This window comes from Electrophorus electricus, chromosome 19 (assembly GCF_041902795.1).
Source record: "Electrophorus electricus isolate QZ-2024a chromosome 19, ASM4190279v1, whole genome shotgun sequence".
Classification (NCBI taxonomy): Eukaryota; Metazoa; Chordata; class Actinopteri; order Gymnotiformes; family Gymnotidae; genus Electrophorus; species Electrophorus electricus.
The window spans coordinates 13,560,977-13,582,110 of NC_137515.1; the positions used below are offsets into that span (position 1 = coordinate 13,560,977).

General features: G+C 43.2%; 1 protein-coding gene across 5 annotated transcripts in view; it reads left to right on the forward strand.

The window, feature by feature from the left end:
* The window catches only part of slc12a2 (solute carrier family 12 member 2), a 48,105-nt gene that overhangs the window by 15,131 nt on the left and 11,840 nt on the right, over window positions 1–21,134 (forward strand). For 4 of the 5 annotated variants that reach the window (XM_035535396.2, XM_035535394.2, XM_035535395.2 and 1 more), the window contains exons 2-19: window positions 4,108–4,227; window positions 7,151–7,226; window positions 7,856–7,951; window positions 10,474–10,613; window positions 10,760–10,870; window positions 11,700–11,808; window positions 11,915–12,039; window positions 12,144–12,228; window positions 12,748–12,917; window positions 13,034–13,141; window positions 13,258–13,381; window positions 13,476–13,577; window positions 15,054–15,209; window positions 16,956–17,055; window positions 18,729–18,840; window positions 19,481–19,621; window positions 19,852–19,958; window positions 20,733–20,812. In XM_035535396.2, coding sequence (XP_035391289.1) covers window positions 4,108–4,227; window positions 7,151–7,226; window positions 7,856–7,951; window positions 10,474–10,613; window positions 10,760–10,870; window positions 11,700–11,808; window positions 11,915–12,039; window positions 12,144–12,228; window positions 12,748–12,917; window positions 13,034–13,141; window positions 13,258–13,381; window positions 13,476–13,577; window positions 15,054–15,209; window positions 16,956–17,055; window positions 18,729–18,840; window positions 19,481–19,621; window positions 19,852–19,958; window positions 20,733–20,812 — 2,062 coding nt within the window. Of the gene's footprint in view, window positions 1–3,275; window positions 3,610–4,107; window positions 4,228–7,150; window positions 7,227–7,855; window positions 7,952–10,473; window positions 10,614–10,759; window positions 10,871–11,699; window positions 11,809–11,914; window positions 12,040–12,143; window positions 12,229–12,747; window positions 12,918–13,033; window positions 13,142–13,257; window positions 13,382–13,475; window positions 13,578–15,053; window positions 15,210–16,955; window positions 17,056–18,728; window positions 18,841–19,480; window positions 19,622–19,851; window positions 19,959–20,732; window positions 20,813–21,134 lie in introns of those variants that run through there. The other variant, XM_081702141.1, reaches the window with a different exon arrangement.

Consider the following 21,134-nt stretch of genomic DNA (forward strand, 5'->3'; position numbering starts at 1 on the left):
TAAGTAGACGTAATGGTAAAGGAATGAGTGATTTTTCTCAAGCAGTCCTGACTGCACAAATTCCTCAGATCGTATACCTTCTACTCACTGGGCTTCTCAGAAACATTCTTTGACAGACAGTGGTCTAGCTATGTGGCACTTAATGTTGGGTGTAAATGGCATCTGTTCCTTCTAGACTGCTTTTATGGTTCACATCTCTGGTCTCCAGAACTGTAGAGAGCAGGCCTTTTGTTTTCCTACTCCATGTGTATGTAGAAGAGGCTCTCTGCAGTGTAGGCTCCTCAGAAAGCTGAGGTTGAAGCTGCCAGATTGGTGGAGAACTCATCATCCTGGCTTCCTCAGTACTGGCTCATGAACTGGCTCATGAACTGAAGTTCGTTAGATGGGGAGGAGTATGAGTCATATCCTGAATCACTGGCATTCTCCACCCTTCTGGACTTCAGGACCAATTTGTCACAATGCCCAAGCTCTGTCCTAATTAGCAGGAATTTTGTGGATACACTTTACTGCATGCCCTGACAATATATTGATCAGGCTTTGCCATTGTTGGCAATTCCACTTTTTTACCTTCAGGTCGCACAGAGGCTCATACCCTGTGCTCATGTCAACCCAGTTGTGGACCTGGTCGCCTGCTAATGCTGTCCCTTCTTGTCTGGCCCCTAGCTGGACATCCGTGTCACCTGAGGTGGGTGGGGCACTCATGAACTCCAGCGGCGGGACAGATCAGCCCTTTTTCCACTTCCCTCCCTCTTGGCTGCCCTCTGTCACGCCCCCCTCCCCGCCATAGCACAGCGGACGCAGACTATTAGCTCATGTTGACAGATGGTTCAGGTGAAGGTGCACCCTGACTCCTCCCTACCCCCATGCCCACGTCAGCTGGCGGAGCCTGAAACGAAAGCGCCGTCCTGTTTAATTCATACGACATCATCCTCCATGCCGCACCTTAATAACAACCAGATCTCTTTACAGTCTTCTCTCGAGCATCCTGGAGAACAGACAGTGATTTTGTTACAGTAAGCTAAGAATGGCGCATCTCTGCGGCGCAAGGAGTATCCTGCTTGTGTTACATGTGTGTGGAGTTTTTTATTTTTTAATTCCCCCCATCCATTGTAGTGGCTTCTAGTTTTGCACCTGCACTCAAAATAAACATATATTGCAGTACATTTGCCCTTGATTCCCGGTGACTGCTGCAGTTTTGCCTTTGATGGACAGGAGCATCTACAGCCAAGAGGGACAGAAGGAAGAAAAGGAGATGAGGGGGGAGGGGGGAGTCAGTCAGGAAATGGGTCTGTGAATTTTGGACCTGAGGTTAACAACAAAACCATTACCTCATGTCCTGTGTGTGATTTACCAAGTCTTCCCTAGCCTAGTTTTTGTTTCAGCTCTTTCCCAGCTTGCCCTTTGGCAGCTTTTTTAGCATTGCTTGTAGGTCCTGCACAACTGTTTGCTTCATATTGTGATGTACACTGATGTGCCAAAAGTCATGGGACAAAAACTATTATGTAGGACCCCCTCCAGCTCAGCGAAGTGCAGTAACTCGCATGGCATCATTTCCACGAGTTGACGTCATTCATCTGGAGGGATGTTGAGCTGTGCCTTCTAGATAGCCACCCACAGCTCTGTGGTATTTGTAGGTGCAGGATCTCTAGTGTGAATGGACCTCTCCACCACATCCCATAAATGCTTGATTGGGCTCATGTGAGGCAAACACGCAGGCCACACCATTCATTGGAACTCTCCAGAATGCTCCTCAAACCAGTTCTGGACAACTTGGGCCTGTTGGCATGGTGCATTACCTTCCTGGAATATCATATCATCGTGGGGGTCCATAAAGGGCTGCAAACCAAACAGTAAAATGTAGCAGGCACCAGTCAATGACGTGTTTAGGTGGAACGGTGGATCCAACCAATGTCGAGAACACTCCACATGAGTATGGAGCCACCAACAGCTTGCACAGTGCCTTATTGACAACTTTGGTCCATGGCTTCATGGGGTCTGCGGAACACACGAATCTTGCCATCAGCCTGAAACAAACAGCACCGTGACTCCTGGGTCTACGGCAAATGTTGCCAGTCTTCATTTATTCAGTTCAGCTCAAAAGTATTTGCGTAGTGCTTTTTCGTGTTGTCACAAAGCAGCAAAGCAACTTTACAGAAGTGAGTTTTTCAGAGAACCCAGGTTCAGGCTCCTAATGAACTAGCCAAGGCTGAAAGGGGAACCCGTCCTCCTCTGGTCAACACTGGCTGGCAAGCGAATAACGACTGATGATCAACAAACAATATATTGTGTAGACTTGTTAGCACTCTAGCTGGTATTGTCCTGTGACCTGTTTCATATACATATAAGCACACACAAGAACAAGACGGCACACAAAGCTAATAGGCCAATTTGCAGGTTATAAGAAACGTCTGACTTCTATAACACAACTTATCTTTTTTGTTTGGCTGTGTAAGGGCAATTGAATTAAACACAGCTTGGAGTGAAATCACTGTGAGAAATAGATTAAAGACCAGTGATGTCCTGCAGTGTAGTTGGAAATGCAGTGAACTTTGTTGCAGTTCATGTGATCTGCATGACTCAAGTTTTGCTTTTGGATTCAGCTGACAGAAGGCACATCTAAGTGTTCATTTAACGTCCTTATCAAGTCTTTAAGTGTATAAACAAGTAACAGCACAAGAGAAACGTGGGGTTTTTGTTCTTTGAAGTTGATGCTGTGTGACATGATGATTGTAGTGATTATGGTGATGAGTAATGTTTCTTAGTGATGCACATGGAATAGTCAACAACTAATATGTTGTTCCTCACACAGAGATTGTCTTGTATTTTGGAAGCAAATCACTATCATGTAAATAATGCATAATGTGGATTTCCTTGTAATGGAACACAACCCAGCGTGCTGAGGTTAGTCAAAGTGTCCCCAGGTTATCTATATGCCCGAAAGTTGTGGATATGCCACATAAATGTCTCATGTCAGCACTATGTAATGATGGTCTGGCTAACCTAGTGACGAACACTTCCATGGTATGCCAATCGCAGAAAATACACTTGTGTGGAAGAAGGCTCGGTGATCTGATTTTTGAGAGATGATCATCTCAGACTGTCTACAGCATATTTGGAGCAGAATTTCATTCACACATGAGCTCTCTGTGCCGTGGTGGCATCAAACATTGGCCTCCTCAACCCTCTGCCCTCTTGCCAAAATGCCGTCAAGTCCCCTGTTTATCTCATTTCCACTGAACTGTCTTTACCTTTTTTCCACTTGTGCCATGGCTAATTTAGGTGTGCATGTTTTGGAGTTTGGCAAAGGCAGGGCCACACTGTTTTGTGCCAGTCCCCTAGGAAGCCTTAGGGACTTGGTTTGGCCTATTAGCTGTTTTGTTTTTAACAAGCCTGAGCAACAGACAAAGCTTAGTCATGGCTAGATGTAAAAGGAACCTCCCTTTTGTGCTGTCACTAGGAGAGGCAGCTTTAGGCAGGGTCCTAGGCCATCATCGCCTACCCGCACAACGGGGTCCATCTACAGAGACTTGAGGCTCCACTGCCTACGTCACAGCATTGTCCCTGCACAGGAGGGAGTCTTCCTGTGTTTGACCTTCTAAAGATACAACGGTAGATAACTGTGCCCGTGTGTATTTGTGAATGTGAATGACTGTAACAAAAGGGGAAGGGGGGGGGGGACTCTGACAGAATAAGAAGAATTTAAACATTGCACTTTGAGAAGTAATAAAAGCACTGCTGTCAAACAGAGGGCTGTGTTTTCCAGGTATAGACTAAGTTTGGCCCAGGAGTAATTTAAATTTCATTGCCAGTGGGGGTTTTCCACTGAAAGCCCTGTTGGACTAAGATGACACTGGAACTGTGATTATATTCTGTAATGTTGTTGTTTTGTCTGATTACTTTCGATGCTTTGTCAATTTCCTTACTTTCACATTGAGTAGCTCTTCTCAGGCTTAAAGTAGAATGGGCTCCAGCTCACTACAGCTTAAGTGACATTAATTGTTAACCTTAATCACCTATAGAACTAATGGAGCAATGTCAGTAATAGTGGTGTAATTATTCATGTTTTATACTGTTTTGTTAATGGCCGTATCTGTTTGTCATTTGAAGGAGCCTTTTGAGGATGGATTTGCCAACGGCGATGAGCTGACCCCAGCCGAGGAGGCTGCAGCCAAAGAAGCAGCTGAGTCCAAAGGAGTTGTGAAGTTTGGATGGGTGAAAGGAGTGCTGGTAAGATCTTTGGCTGTTGTGGTGTTTGAGAGCTCAGGTTGTTGAGCAAGTTGCTGCAGATGTTAGGATCCACACCAGGCATCTTCTGATTCCTTTCATATAGACTTCTATAGCGCACCTGGTAGAGTAGGTAGAGTGTAGTCTAGTAACACCAAGGTCATGTGATTTGGTTTGATTAAGAATTGATTCAGTTTCTCTTAGTAACATTGTAAAAAAAAAAAAAAAAAAAAAAAAAAAAAAAAAAAAACTTAGCCACATTTTACTATCATTTTATTTGAATATGAATTTTTGGAATTTTTTTTTTTTTTTGAAAAACAATATTCACAGGCCAGACAAATGAGAATTTTTCAACAAAGATCAAGTATTTTTGTATGAGGAGAAAATTGTACATGACCACCATGGGTCAGGCTAAAACCTCACAATTGGCAACATAGAAGAAACACTGAGCAATAGGGCACAATAGCAATAGATTTATTTTGCTTCTGGAGTCTTTATTCGTCTCTTGCCAGATAAGTAATATATTCATCATACAAAATGTGTCCTTCCGTGTAAGGAAAACCTGGTTTTAGACTGGCCCAAGATAATCTTACAACTCAACACTGGCAATATGGCACATTGAGCCAGGGTCATTAAAGTCCACAAAACTGATGTGGAATTTCAGCTGCTTCTTCATGCGCCACTGTGCTGAGCTCTAATGCTCCGTGTGCCATGTTATGACTTTAGTTTTGAGGTGTGAAGTGAGCTTCAGCCAGCCTAAAACCAGCCTTTCCTTACTGGGAAGGAAACGTTCTGTATGAGGAACATTATTATTTTTCTGGCCAGATATCAATAAAGCCTTTAGTTGTGCCTCTGATATTTACTTTTCATATTCCTTTGTCATTGTGCCCTATTACACAGTGTGCAGTGAATTTGCCGTGTTCTCAATTCTGAGATATTAAAAACCATAAGTCTGATTACAAATAGGTTTTCCTTACAGTTTAAATGAAGCTGGGGGATCCCAAAACTATTTATATAATTAAATACATATAATTATACACTGAATTTGAAGGTTATATTTTATAAACAGAATATTTATTAGATTTTAATCTCTTTTTTAATAGTCACAATGTAAGGATGAGAAAATGAATGAACTGATTTATGATCAGATCATCTTTTAATTTACTGTCTTTTACTGAATTAGATGCTACAAATAAGGAACCAGCTTCAGGTACTGAATAAGAGTGTGCATATACGTAGCCAAATGAACGGAAGCTGCAAATAAGTAAGAAACTTCAGTATGGCTTGCTGCCCAAGGTGGCTCTTAAGTAGGTAACGCTTTGAGACTGGATTAGTGAATGTGAAAGCAATAGTGGAACAGGTGGTGAACGTAGTCCTGTTGCAGCTCATTTGTAAATGTCTTTGTCACAATTCTTAAATGCATAGAGAAAGTGGTGAAATTGCCCAGAGACCGTGATCTTGATAAAAGGCATTTACAGCGTGAATGTTGATGGCTGTACACCCTGAAGATATCGTATGTCTCCAGATGATCTTGAAAAAGAATTTGATATTATTATTTTTATTTATTTTTTTTTGTATGAATGACACTTTTTTCCATAGTTGTTTGTTGTCTTAATTATAATTCATCGTATTGTATCATTCATTATTGTTCATCTATTATGGCTTAAATCCTGAAATTACAGATAGATATGTTTTTCTAACAGAAGAAGTAACATAAATTTATTGCATGTATGAGATTTAAACCTTGATGATGAACCTCTGGCGTCTGTATGGTTCCGGTGTGATTGTTGTTGCTCTGGTTGCTGTGTAATGTAAATGTCACTACACCTGAATGTTTTGACTGAACAAGGCCATAGAGGTCAAAATGTTGCAGGTATGATACTTTTAATAAATAAGGGAGCTTTAAGTACACTGTGTAAGCATTTTGTTGGTTTGTTTTGGTGTCTTGCTCCCAGTCCAGACTTTTAGCATGTATATGAGCAGTGCCATGACCATGTTCCAACACACTTGTTAAAAGTATGCTTGATCTGTGGGTGAACTGCTTTGGAGAGCTTCCCCCCCATGTCTCTGAGGACTCCATCATTTTCGCCTACCATCTCAATTAGCTGAGCCGCAGACCGTAGAAGTATGACACCCAAACAAAGCGGGAGATGAAAATGAGCACCAGTGACATGCTGCTCAGGATTTCTAACCCCTGCTGGGAATTGGACTGCTCGTTCCGTCCTGCCCATAAATGTCTGTGCCATGCTGCTAGGATTTTGTGGTGTTATCTGGGATGTGCTACTACTTTCAGAAAGCCGATGACTGTGGAAAACATCTTCACAAACTCTTCCAGTTCTTTGAGAGTGAACAGGATGCTCTTACAGTAAAACCTCTGCCTATTTTAAGTGCTGGATGATTAGTATTAAGGCTTCAGAGCTGAAGCACTCGCAGTTTAAGGATAGTCCCTGGTTCTCGTCACTCGTGTGTTGATGTGTGCAGGACATGCTTCCTCTTCTTCTTAACATTTGTCCACATTTTCCACCTACTCACTCTCTCAACATTTGAATGAACAAAAACCAGACACACAAGCAAAGGATAAATCAAGACCCTTTTAAAGGTTTTGTCATGACACCTGTATTGATATCATTTCTTTGATATTTGATGGTAAATCTTATAATATACTGATGTGTTGTCACAACTTCTGATGTTCAGGTATGCCGCACATTTCATTTGTCACCCAAAGCATTTTTTCAAACCGTGGCAGGAGTTCAGTCTTTCAGTTAAAGGTCACACAGCAGTGTAGATTACACACGGACCAACTCCTGCCATCAGCCTTGGGCTTCCCATGGATGCCAAGGCCGGGTTTGCTGGGAAAAGAGCTTTGGTCCGTAACGTTTTCCCTCCGGTCTACATAACGCCTAACTGCCATCCTCCCTCTGTGCAGGTCCGCTGCATGTTGAACATTTGGGGCGTGATGCTCTTCATCCGCATGACATGGATCGTGGGCCAGGCCGGAGTTGGTAGGTTTGGACTCTCCGGAGCACTTCCTCCAGTTCATGTGAATTAAAGCCTTTAATTCACACAGGCTCCATGGCCTCCCATTCGCCATCCACCATCCGGGTGCTGAATGTTGCTGCAGGGTGGCAGCTGCAGTTAACGGTCAAGCACAAGCTCATTTCTCAGTGCCATTTGCAAGCATTTGCTGCAGAATGCAACACGACTGGTTGTAAACTGCTAGCGTTAAGAATATCATGTAAAGAAGGGGATATGAAAAGGCCTTATGTAAAATGGCTATGACAAAATATTTTGCAGGAGTCTGAAGGTGATGGTTATCATGATCTTCATAAACGTGTATAATGTATATCTGCTGTATTTTTGTACATTTTTAACTTATTTTTGGCACAACTGGAGGCAGTGGATATAGTTTGTATTAGTTGTTCTGTCCATTTATCTATTACTAACCAGCGAGGACAAGCCAGTGCTGATCAACCCACTAGAAATTAAATGCTTTTAATTTCACATTGTAGTGAGAGATTACTGGATTTTCTGAAGTGAAATTTTCCTTCATACATCAGGAAAGTTCTGTCACAATATTTCACTTTGATGGTATTTTCGTGATTTGTCTCCCCCCCGCCCCCCCCCCCCCCAGTATGTTCCTGTGCTATCGTTGCTATGGCAACGGTTGTGACCAGCATCACTGGCTGCTCGACCTCGGCGATAGCAACCAACGGTTTCGTGAGAGGAGGTAAGAAACTCCACACTGCAAATGAAGAGTAAATGAATAGGAAGGACAGCGCTTGCACGTGAAGCCATGCTGAGGTGGCCCGTTGGTCATCACTACATGCTAAGTAGGAGCTTGAGCTGCAGGGTGTGTCGGCCAGCCACGAGGGCCTCCGGGGTCACCCTGAGGTTTTAATTAATCCGACAGTACAAGTGAACAGTTGTGAGCAGTTATAATGGTCAGTGTAACTTGATCTGTCCTCAGGAATTGTCCTGTCAGTGAGACTCTGTGGTGGTCTCCCTATTCCCTGCTTATGAGTGATGAGAGCTAGCTGTTCAACTCTGCACTCCTGTGCTAGCTGACTTGCCCGTTCATTGTTTTATGAGCGTCCCAGCCATTGTGGTGTACTGCGTATGTAATCCGCTCTGTGAATTTATCCACTAAAACTGCCTTTTTGTTTGTTTGTTTTGTTTGTTTTGTAAACTTCAATAAAATTTAAATTAGCTATATTTTATTGACCTTGCATGTACTGGAAAATACATTCATAGAAATATTTTATATAAGTTTTTTTTTTTTTAATGCCGTCAGTGCTACTATACTGCCTAGGCTATATTGAACTGTTTCTCCTCCTTTATCTGTCGTTTTCTCTAATTACTAAATTTAATTATTGTACCCTCCACTGTATCCACCGCACCGATATGTCATCACCTCCATATGTTAATGTTCCATAGGTTGGTCAGGATATCGCACACACCCTGGGGCATGCAGTTAAGGTCATGTGCAGAATTAAGATGCCACCTCTTCAGCTGATGTCCCTTTCATGGGCCTCCTGCCAAAGAGGGTTTTGCATGCCAGGTCATAAAACCCCAGACAAATTACTACCTCCCCTTTTTGTCGACAGTCAAAATCACCATCGCATGATAACTAATTTCGCTAAGGAATTGCGTAATCCGCAGATGGTGAAACGTGAGTGTTGAGCTGTGGCTGAGGCCAAGTCAACAGTGCGCTAGTGGGAAGGTGATCAGAAGGGCGAGGAATTGTCTAATGCACCTGGTTGAAAAAGACCGTTCATTCCTGAGACAGTCAGAACATCTCTTTGCAGTGTTTAGTAATGTAAACTGATTCAATATTGCTCTTTTTTTTTTTTCTTGTGGCAACATTTTTCAGTGCAAATAAAAGTTGAATGAGTGCAGCTAAACAGAGTTTGCATGGTAATGAACAAAGAACCCTGCTTATCCTCCCTGCTGTTCCTGTACCAGTCCTGAGTTATTTATAGTCCACACTTGTATACAATATTTTTGTATCTAAGTGGAAGACTTGTATTCATGGTCCACAGAGGAAGACCTGTATTCATGGTTTTTCTAGATTTATTATCTGATACCATTATTTTCCATGAGTGAGAACAATTCAACTATCAGTGTTTAGTTATGAACCCAAATTAGGGTTAATTTGTTACTGATGATTTGGAGGGTTTAAATACTTGATTTGGCTTTCTTCTTCTAGCCTTCTAAATTTTTGCAGATGACCAGACTTAAAGCGTTCTAGGACAAGTATAGTGTCAGCCACATGCAATTCATGTAGTGCCAGTTGCTCAGCCTTGGTATTTCAGCTCATCTGGTGTGCTCCGCTGACCACCATAGTTGTAATTATTTACACCAAAGGCCATGTCCCAGCCTAGAAGGATATGTTCTCTGTTCCACATGCCGTGACAACAGGCAGCAACGGCAGGATTAAGTAGGGTGCTTCCAAATCCAAACACCTTTGCCTCAAGTGGTTGGGAGGGTATTCTGTTGCCTTTCAATGGTAGGATATAGGACACATCTTGATTTATTTATATTTATTTTGTGTGGAGGTTTTCACTTAGCGTGGTAGTGATATCATATCAGAGTGTGGGTGTTTATATCTTCTGAGATTACTCAGGGAAACTGAACATTCTGTTCACCTATGCGAGTGAGGTCTTGTTTGCTTAGGATCAGATACTGGCACAAGTTGATATTGAAATATAAACTTGTATTTTACAGGCAGCTATTTGGTGTAAAGGCCTCATTGGACAAGCTGTCAAAACGTTCAGTAAAGGATAGACAAATTTAACAGTTGTTGCTCAAATCAAGTAACACTGTCCATGACTCAGAGTTCTGTCTACAGCTATTCTATTAGATTGAAGCAAGTATTTTGTCAAATTGCACAACAAAATGTCAGCCTAAGTGGAGTCAAACCTTAACATGAGTTTTGACTAGTGCCCTTTTCCATGGATGATGATCCTTCATAAACTAATCTTTTTTTGGGGGGGGGGGGGGGGATTTTAGAAATTTCACACACAGAACACAACTCTGTATAACATGTTTGAATATTTTTACCAGGTTGGTGTCAAGCCTGTTTTTCCATTTCATAAATTATTCTCCAAGTTGACAAGGTTCACTTGTATCTTTTAAAATATAGCATTAGCTCCAATGAATCCAGATAGATAGATAGTTTTAGTGATAAATGTGTTGTAAAATGTAATGTATATATTTTTGCTGTTTGTGTTTTTTTTCCCTTGTCCTCAGGAGGGGCATATTATTTGATATCTCGAAGTTTAGGCCCAGAATTTGGAGGCTCTATTGGTCTAATCTTTGCTTTTGCCAACGCAGTGGCAGTGGCCATGTATGTTGTGGGATTTGCTGAGACAGTCGTTGAACTTCTTGAAGTAAGAAACAATCTGTTATTCCCTTTATTTTGTACATTGTCTTCATAGCAGGCAAATAAAAAAAAATGTAATGCTGTATGTAGCTACTGCAGATTAACTTATTCTGGGGTAATTTTTAATTTATTAATCTATTAATTGTGGCTTAGGTTGCTGGTGCCACCATGTTTGATCAAGTCAATGACATCAGAATCGTTGGAACTATTACTGTCATTATCCTTCTGGGGATCTCGGTGGCAGGCATGGAGTGGGAGGCCAAGGTGTGATTTTTAATTTATGTGTGTCTGTGTGTTTGTCTGGGGGTGTCTGCGTGGGTGTCTGTCTGTGTGTCTGTCTGTGTCTGGGTCTGTGTGTCTGTCTGTGTCTGGGTCTGTGTGTCTGTCTGTGTCTGGGTCTGTGTGTCTGTCTGTGTCTGGGTCTGTGTGTCTGTCCGTGTCTGGGTCTGTGTGTCTGTCCGTGTCTGGGTCTGTGTGTCTGTCCGTGTCTGGGTCTGTGTGTCTGTCCGTGTCTGGGTCTGTGTGTCTGTCCGTGTCTGGGTCTGTGTGTCTGTCCGTGTCTGGGTCTGTGTGTCTGTCCGTGTCTGGGTCTGTGTGTCTGTCCGTGTCTGGGTCTGTGTGTCTGTCCGTGTCTGGGTCTGTGTGTCTGTCCGTGTCTGGGTCTGTCTGTCTGTCCGTGTCTCTGGGTCTGTCTGTCTGTCCGTGTCTCTGGGTCTGTGTGTCTGTCTGTGTCTGGGTCTGTCTGTCTGTGTCTGGGTCTGTGTGTCTGTCTGGGTCTGTGTGTCTGTCCGTGTCTGGGTCTGTGTGTCTGTCCGTGTCTGGGTCTGTGTGTCTGTCCGTGTCTGGGTCTGTGTGTCTGTCCGTGTCTGGGTCTGTGTGTCTGTCCGTGTCTGGGTCTGTGTGTCTGTCCGTGTCTGGGTCTGTGTGTCTGTCCGTGTCTGGGTCTGTGTGTCTGTCCGTGTCTGGGTCTGTGTGTCTGTCCGTGTCTGGGTCTGTGTGTCTGTCCGTGTCTGGGTCTGTGTGTCTGTGTGTGTGTGTGTGTGTGTCTGTGTGTCTGTGTGTGTGTATTAATATGCTGATTTTGATCTTGCAGGCCCAGATTTTCCTTTTGGTTATCTTGATCTGTGCCATCTTCAACTACTTCATTGGCACATTCATCTTCATCGAGTCAAAGGAAAAATATGGATTCTTTAGCTATGATGGTACTAATAAGCCCTCTTGGGAGTACGACTCTAGATAATTGCCACAAAAGTTACTGTTTTCCACATGCCTTTTGCCCTCTGTGACTGTAACTCCTCTCTTCTTCAGCTGGCATCTTGCTAGAGAATTTAGCACCGGACTTCCGAGGAGAAACGTTCTTCTCTGTCTTTGCCATCTTCTTCCCTGCAGCCACTGGCATTCTCGCTGGGGCCAACATCTCAGGAGATCTTGCAGTGAGTTGTGGTCACATTCCCATAACATATGCACAGTATTAAAGTGGTCTCAACATAAAATATAGTGCATTTACATTCTTTCACTATTTTTTTTGCATTTGTAGGATCCCCAGATGGCGATCCCTAAGGGAACTCTTTTGGCCATTCTTATCACAGGCTTGGTCTACATGGGTGTTGCTATATCTGCAGGTAAATGGTTGTCAGTAGTCAACCAATTTGCTCTGGGGCCCCTGAGAGGTGCAACAGAAAAGTGTTACCCTTATGACTGAGAGGTCACTGGTTCAATCCTTGATGGTTTCTCAGCCATCAGTGGCTAGGAGTCCAATCGAATAAAATTGGGATTGCTTTCTGGGTGAGAGTGATGGCATTACTCTGTCCCCTGACATTCTCTGCGACACTAGCCAGCCTGTGTGCTCATGCATGCTGACACGGGCAGTTAATGCCTTCCTCCAAGTGCATTCAGCTGCCCTGTATTACAGTATAGCCGGCAGCTCGAAAAGATGTTGTGCTGGGCTTCATGTGTCTCGGAGGAAGCACATGCTTGCCTGAACCTTCCAGGTTGGTTGTTAGGACAGAGGGAAACCAGCTGGCTAATGGGTGGGAATTGGGCTTCCTGTGTTCCTGTATTCACATCTATATTGCCATTTTAAAATTATTTTTTGGCCAATTCATCTTCAACCTGGTCCTTTTCTTTCTCCTTGTTCTTAGGCTCTTGCATTGTGAGAGATGCCACAGGCGTTGTGATCAATAGCACTATGACTGATGACTTTAAATGCAATGGTGCAGCCTGCAAGTATGGTTATGACTTCTCCTCCTGCAAGCCAGTTAATGGAAGTCAGTCGTCTTCTTGCAAGTATGGGCTCCACAATGACTTCCAGGTAAGGCAGTGAGTAGTGAAATCTAAGCTACAGCATGGGCTGTGTACAGAGTATGCCTGATGCTGAGCTGAGCTGAACTGAAACCAGCTTCCCTTCTCTCCCTACTCCACCCCAAGGTTATGAGTGTGGTTTCAGGTTTTGGGCCTCTCATCACAGCAGGGATTTTCTCTGCAACTCTCTCTTCGGCCCTGGCCTCTCTGGTCAGCGCTCCCAAAGTGTTCCAGGTGGGCCTCTACAATAACATCTATCCCGGATAAAGGCTTTCTTTAGTAGTACAAACAGGGCACTTTAGTAAATATTCATGTAAAAATGATTGTCACTTAACCTTCCTCCCCTTCAGGCTTTATGCAAAGACAACATCTACCCAGGCATTGCCGGCTTCGCCAAGGGCTACGGCAAGAACAATGAGCCCCTACGTGGCTATCTTCTCACCTTTGCCATCGCTCTGGCTTTCATCCTAATCGGTACGCCGGCGTTCCCCACGGGGGCTCTACATAGTTCCGCCTCATATTTAATGGCTTCTCATAAAACCTGCATGTCTGTTTCTCGTGGTTGCAGCTGAACTCAACGTCATTGCGCCGATCATATCCAACTTCTTCCTGGCCTCTTACGCCCTGATCAATTTCTCCGTGTTCCATGCCTCTCTGGCCAACTCTCCTGGTAAGGCTCTCACTTGCTTATGAAGAGCGAAACAGTTACTGATGCGTAGATGGTTTAGAATATCCTATGTTTAATACCCTTACTATGATTTATAGCATGTGTATATGTTAACAGTCATAGGTGTTAAGTGCTTTTATTGGTCAGAGATGTAATTCAGAGGTACAAATGATTGTGGTGAGGGTCTGGCTTATAAATGAATAAGTGGAATAAATGTAAAGTGGCAGTGTGGTGTTGCATATTGTTTATGGACCTGGGGAGACCATATTGATCTCCCCATGTTGACACACTATATGCAACATGTGGACCAATGGGTAAAAATGATTATAGGGAATTGGGGGAATCTTTTTAAACGGGATTATAAAGAAACTATAAAAGCAGTGATTTAAAAGCTTTCTCCAGACTAGAATGTTTAAAACAATTTCATGGATAAGTTGTGGACTACCGTTTAAGCTAATATCTCTAGACAAATGCTTTTGAGAGCCATTTATTTGACGTTTCTGTCAGTCGCTGTTTACTATTCACTATTTTCCATCATAAAACACGTTGACAAAATATCATTTGTTGGCTCTTGATCGGGATTTTGCATATTATCCTGAAACTGATGTCAAGATTATCATTTATTCTTTGTGTAAAGAGATATGTCCTTCCTTCAATACCAAAGCACTAGAAGACTACCAGGTAGATATCTTCGATCTAATTGTGATGTTCTTCACAATGTTCCTACGTACACAGTTCCATGCACATAAAGGGTACAGTTTCCAAGGAAATATTTCACACTCACTGACTTGTCCTGTTTCTCATAAAGTAGAACTTTTTTTATGTTTTATTTTGTTTTTTTTTAATGGTCAAGTGTACCCTTTATGTCCTGCTCCCTTCCTAGCATTACAGTGTAACAGCTCAAGTGCTTAATTGCTTGACCTCACTAAAATGCCATTTGGTTAGTAGTAGATCTTTTGTCAGATAAACCCCTGTAGTTACAGTAACCTCTCATGTGTATCCTAACTGGTGCTAACTCATTTTAATCCAAGTCTGTGCCCATGCTTATGTAAACTGTGAGTCCACTGTGGTAGACTGTCCCAGCCAGGAAATGGATTTGTTATATTTGTGTTGGACCAGGTGAGGAAAACATGGAGGATCATTACTTGGCCACACAAAATATGAGTTTTATACCGGGTTTTGCGTAACATAACCCTTAATGCTTAGAGCTTGGTAGGAAAGAAGTAACACTGAGTTGAAAGAATGTATTTACTATGTTTGGTACAATCTTTAAAGTACCAAATATATAAACTAGTATTTAAAATGTTTTTTAACTAGCCCAGCAACACTTTTGCACCAGATGTAAAATATAGACTTCCGTAGCACATTCTGTTCATTTTGGGATTTGTATCAGTGGGCCACAAAAGGCCAAACACAATTAGTCTTGTGTTGATTAGCACCGCCCACCTCTAAACGTTATTTCCTGCATATGTTGGGCAGGGTGGAGACCCAGCTTTAAATACTACAACATGTGGGTGTCCCTGGCCGGAGCCGTGCTCTGCTGTGTGGTCATGTTCGTCATCAACTGGTGGGCAGCCCTGTTGACCAACGTCATCGTCTTGTCTCTCTACATTTACGTGAGCTACAAGAAGCCAGGTAAGATCCTGTACGGCTCCCACCCCCAAGGATCAAAGATGCTGTGTCATAGTGAGACGTTATGCCACCGTATGCCGGTGGCTCTGCATGTGTGAAACTGTTCTTTGCATTGTCTGTCTTCTTATCTGACATAATCAAAACAAACCAATATATATAAAAAACAAACTTGGTGTAATTGTTCCGTATCCCCATGGAATGATTTTCCCTGTCCATATTTCTCAGTCTTAATTACTATTTAATTTAAATTCCTTCCTACTGCTGAACTGGGTCAGCTGCAGGAATGCGTAATGGAGCCATCTTTTCTGACTTTGTGTCCACTTAAGATAGACATGAACAATTTTGTTCTGAACTGTATTTTGCCTGGATATTAATATTTTTTTAGCTTTATTTATTTCATTCTTTTTTTTCCCTGCTGATGCATGGCTTTTGGGCATTGGGAGGGAGACGGGTTTTGCATCACAGTGCAGCACAGCCATGCGCAAACACACACACACACACACACACACACACACACACACTGCAGTGGAGCTGCTGTTCTATTTTAGGTTGGAGTTGCTGTGAAGGCTTCCATGCTGAGCCGGTCCCACAATAGCAAGATTCAGTGTGATGATTCAGCTCATTATGTCCCAGTTCTCTAAAAGTGTTTGTTCTCCAAAGGTGATACAGTAAGAACAGGCATGTTCATTTTAATATTCCACTCGATGGCCTGATAATGAACAAAACAACCGTACAGTTGATTTTGGTATAGTGCCGCACACAAGAACAGCTCACAGAATGTAGACTCATTCAAAGCATATTGATGCAATCCTGGCAAATAAATAAACACATACATAGGCTTTAGTAAGGGTGGAATTTTATTTATTTTTAAGACTCTCCCCGGGATAGACACACATGGTGGGTTAAGGGCAGTTAGATGTTAACACATGACTGTAATTCTCTACAGCCTTGTACGGCACTCGGTTAAGTGCAGAATCCATTGTTAAATATCTTTTAGTTCATCTTAGCTAATGAGTTTCAAAATGTGCTGAATATATTAAACCATCACACTCATGAGATTAGCAATGCAGTAAGTTTAGAAGGTTGTTCTATTTACTGCCCTTCAGCAATGTGTTAAACAAATACAACCCACAGATGTAAACATGCACGAGCGCCTATAGAGAAGAGCCACAGGCTTTTAGAAAGGTGATGCCATTTGTAGTGTTTCCCCTAAGTGTTTCATAGTGAGAGATTACCTGTAAGCAGTAACCAGATCATGTGTGAAACTCTTTGCACTGAGGCCATTCGTAGTGTTTCCCACAAGTGTTTCTATGGTCTAGGCTGTCTCTAATGCTAGCTGTGCCTAAGCAGTGACCACACTTGCCTAAGGCAGGGACTAGGCTGGGGTCTGTCCTTGTTCAGTCCTGCACCCAGAAGGGGTGGTGCATGTGCATGCACCAGCCTGGTCAGCACGCTGGGTCCGTTCGAGGGTCTGCAGCCCTCTGGGTCACCGGCATGCCGGGCCACTGGTGCACTCAGGGCAGATGCCGATGGTTCCCATGCAGCGTGCATGCACACACACACACTCACCCCCCAAGTACTCTGCGGTTCTCTTTGTTTTCGTGCGGGGGGTGTGGTTTTTGTGTAAATGACCTTCACAGTGCCTAAGACCACATGCGAGCACACACAGCTATGTAAATGTTGCTAGAGAGGGAACAGGTTTCGAGGTTACAATAGTGGGGGGCTGAACTGAATGTGCTCCATTTGCAGATGTGAACTGGGGTTCTTCCACCCAGGCACTGACCTACCACCAGGCCCTGACACACAGCCTGCAGCTCTGCGGTGTCTCAGACCACGTGAAAACCTTCAGGTATAGAGCACTCACTTTACTCCTGTTTTAGTCTTAATTGTTATAAAGATTCTTATAAAGAAATTGACCAGATACCTGTTATTTTACACTTGATTTCACCATTATAGGAGAGATGGTGTATTTCATTGTTTCTGAGGTTTAATGATTCTGGATTAATGCAGGTTGTTTGCACATTTCATGTGTGCGCATGTGCCATTTAGCACAGTCTGCTTTAGGCAATCCCTGTTTTCCCCAGATAATGTTATAATGGTTTACTGGCTCCGGCTTTCAAGGATTCCCAGTGATGGGGTTTTGTTCTCTCTGAAAACACACCCAGAGAGCACTGTTTTCCTGCACTCCAGGATACTGTACCACAAAACTTAAGATGAGCTGTTCTGTACTTGCTGATATGCCACAGTCAGTAACCTGACTCTGCAGTGTGATGCTGCAGATATTTCTACTAGCATGAAATCGCCACAAGAGGCTTACATAAGACAGTGAAGTATACCGTTGCTTTCAAGTTCAATTTGACATTCCCATCAATCTTCAAATACCTTGCAATGGAAGCATAGAAGCCAAAGAGATGTATTTTAGTCTGATTTTATTGACAAATACCAAGTCATGGGCTAAGAGGGTTTTACAAGAAAAATCATTTTTGGTAGTAAAATTTAGTTCAAGACTGTAGGGCTAATATGACCCGGTGGTGGTAGTGGTGCTTGTGATCTGTTTCTGTCAATTTTAAATGTGAAGTGTTTTCACATTTGAACTATAAAGTGGGCTGTGGATTCCCTTCTACAATGTCTGCATAATGAGAGGTGCATTCTGCTGTCTGCAGTTACACCAAGCATTAAAGAGCAGGTCTACACACCACTTTGCACTTTGGTAGTGATTAGTGTCTTGCTTTCCCCTTCATATCCATTTATCTGCCTGGTTCCGACTGGCAGACCGCAAGGCTTTTTAGAGTAAAAAAAAAAAAGGTTGTCAGCTGCTAATGCGACCGCCGCTGCACTTGAGTGGCCAGTCTGGGTGAGCAGTTCGTAGGAGTCGGGAATCAGAGTCTGTACGGAGCAAAGATCCCTTGTCTGATCTCAGTCTGATCTCTGTGTGCAGCAAAAACGGTGGCGTTCGCGTGCAGTTCTTGTTCTCTGAATGGTTTGTTTTTTAATGTGAGGTGAGAAGATGCTGATTTGAAAAGTAAGTAGTCACATTACAGTAGGTCATTACAGAGTGTGGCATTAATGCAGAGCGACTCTAATCTCATTAACTTTAAGCAAGTTTTCAGCTTATCAGGACCGTACGAGCTGAAATAAAGGAAACTCTAACCAGAGCACAGCCTCTTAGTGTTCCCATGGCAATAAGCCTGTGGAGAATTAGGGAGTGTCTGATAATAGCTTGATTATCAAACGAGTTACTCTTAGCTTTTGCCTGGCCGTAATCCTTTTTTTTGTAGCATTGTGTCTTTGAAGTACACTAATCTGGACTTCTCACATTCTTTGACTGATCAGAGAGGTGATCTGTGAAGGTCATGTGAAGGTAGACCTGTCCAATTACTCATTCTGGTGGCTGCTGTTCTCCACACGGCTTGTTTGTCGCATCATGTTAACTGAACTAATTCAGCAGCCGTAGGTAAGGTGTGTCGAGGAAATTGTTCTTAATGGCAGGGTATGATGGCGTCGCCCGGTTGTTTTTCACAGGCCGCAGTGTTTGGTGATGACGGGAGCGCCCAATTCTCGCCCGGCCCTCCTCAATCTGGTCCACGCCTTCACCAAGAATGTTGGCCTCATGGTCTGTGGCCATGTGCGCATCGTAAGTTCCCAACTGCACACCGCCTACAGCAAACGCTTGTTTAAATTAATAAAAAAACATGCGTGTCCTTAAATATTTGTTTTGGAATCTATAGCCATTCAGTCTATAAAGGTGTAGTAATTTATGTTGCTACTCTCTAACTATGGGTTTTTCAACACAATAGTTTGTTGTTTTCTAGATTGTTTGTGCATTTAAATGCCCATTTGTACAATAAAGTTGTGGTCCATTATGCCAGTGCTGGGGAAGGCACTGAAGTAATAGTTGTGAAAAGGCACTTTACAGCTGCTCCCCTGCTGGGCCGTGCCGACTGCGGTAATCAAAAGCACGTTGTTTGGGAGCCGGTTCCATCAGGCTCCCGCAACTGGACCCGGAGGAGCCCAGCACCCTTCCGCTGGCTCCCACCACATATTCCATTACCAAACCCAGAAACTGGGCAGGCCGAGCATGTTCCTGTTGTAAAGTGCCTCGCTTTCCCACTCCTTCATTATGGCTAATCAAGCTCTGAAGATTAGAATTCATAAACGGGCATTTTTTTGTGTGTGTGTGTGGTTATGAGCCATTGTAAGGACATCTCACTGTTGGGTGAGGGCCTTGGACCTCTTCTACTCTGTCGTGACCTGCCTTTGTTCTGTGTCTGTAGTGTTCCCGCCGGCCTAACTTTAAAGAGCTGAACAGCGACATGTTGCGCTACCAGCGCTGGCTTCTCAACAACAAGTCCAAGTCTTTTTACAGCCCCGTCGTTGCTGAGGACCTGCGACAAGGCACACAGTACCTTCTACAGGTGTGTGTGTGTGTGTGTGTGTGTGTGTGTGTTATAAATATAAATTTAAATATATATATATATATATATATATATATATATATATATATATATATATATATATATATATATATATTTAAAATAAAAACAAAAACAAAGTCCCACTATTTAGATGAACAAGTGTAGGCTTGTTGGGCATGTCTTCTGGCTCTGGGGTGTTCCAGCTCTGACTCCGTGCATGTGCTTCTCAGGCTGTGGGGCTCGGGAGACTGAGGCCAAACACACTAGTGCTCGGCTTCAAGAACGACTGGAGAAGTGCAGACATGAAGGATACAGAAACCTACATCAACCTGATACAGTGAGTCAGGCACCAGAGCCAAAACTGATCTAGGCACCCTGGAATGTTGAATCTATTTACATAATGCCAACAGACACAGATTGGATGGTTTGTATTTGAGATCTTTGATATAACACTGTAAAGTCCGTTTTAGTCTAGGCTCATAACCTGACTGCAAGGCATGTGGAGCTCGTGATCCGATTTTTAATTTTTTTAATTTTTTTGAAGGGCACTGTTCAGTACTAAAATGTGTGGTTTATTATACAAGGGAGACTAACGAAAGAGCCTGCCAACATTTCACCCATGCATGGTGCCATGTAGAATACAGCTCCTGCAGAACTTTGCAGCGTCGTCGTCATGGTATGAAGGGGAGAGAATTCAAGTCGTCGCGCGCTCTTTCCTTGCACGGCGCTCCATGTGCTAAGACGCTTCTGGCATGCAAGGCTGCGAAGAAGCACTGCATGGATTAAGGGGCAGAGAGAGTTCTAGCACCCGCGGGGGATTTCTCGCAGCCGGTTGCGTAGAAGCGGCTCGGGTTGGTGCGAGCGCCTCCGGGGCTGTGGGGCTCTCCCTTCAGCGGTGCGAATGTCCCGCACCCTCTAACAGCAAAATATGTGCTCATGCTCGTTTCTTCGCAGGCAGTATTTATGGTAATCATTCCATCCTGGTGGAAAAGTACAGCTCCAATGTAAACAGATCACAGACCAATCTGCTTGATGTCCGACTTCCTGCCGCAATTTGCTAACGTGTGTGTGTGTGTGTGTGTGTGTGTGTGTGTGTGTGTGTGTTTTCTAGTGATGCCTTTGACTTCCAGTATGGTGCTGTCATTCTCAGACTGAGAGAAGGACTTGATATTTCCCATATCCAAGGCCAAGGTATAGTGCAGACCCTGCCACATATTGTGATATTGATGATTTAGATGATAACCTTGCAAGCTACTTTTATTTTAATGACAATACATTGGTATGGTAAAGTACCGTTAACGACTTTCTTTGAGCTAATGCATTGCTGTTGGCTTTCCATTCTCCTCAGTGTCCACATTACATATGTAATGTGTCTTTTTATACTGATGCAAATCCTCACAGCTGTCCATTGAATATGCCCTAGTAGCTAACAAGGCACACCTTGTGCTTTGAAAAGGCTCCTGCTTATGGTCCATTGAAGCCTAAAGTAGTAGGAATTAGGAGTTAAATATTT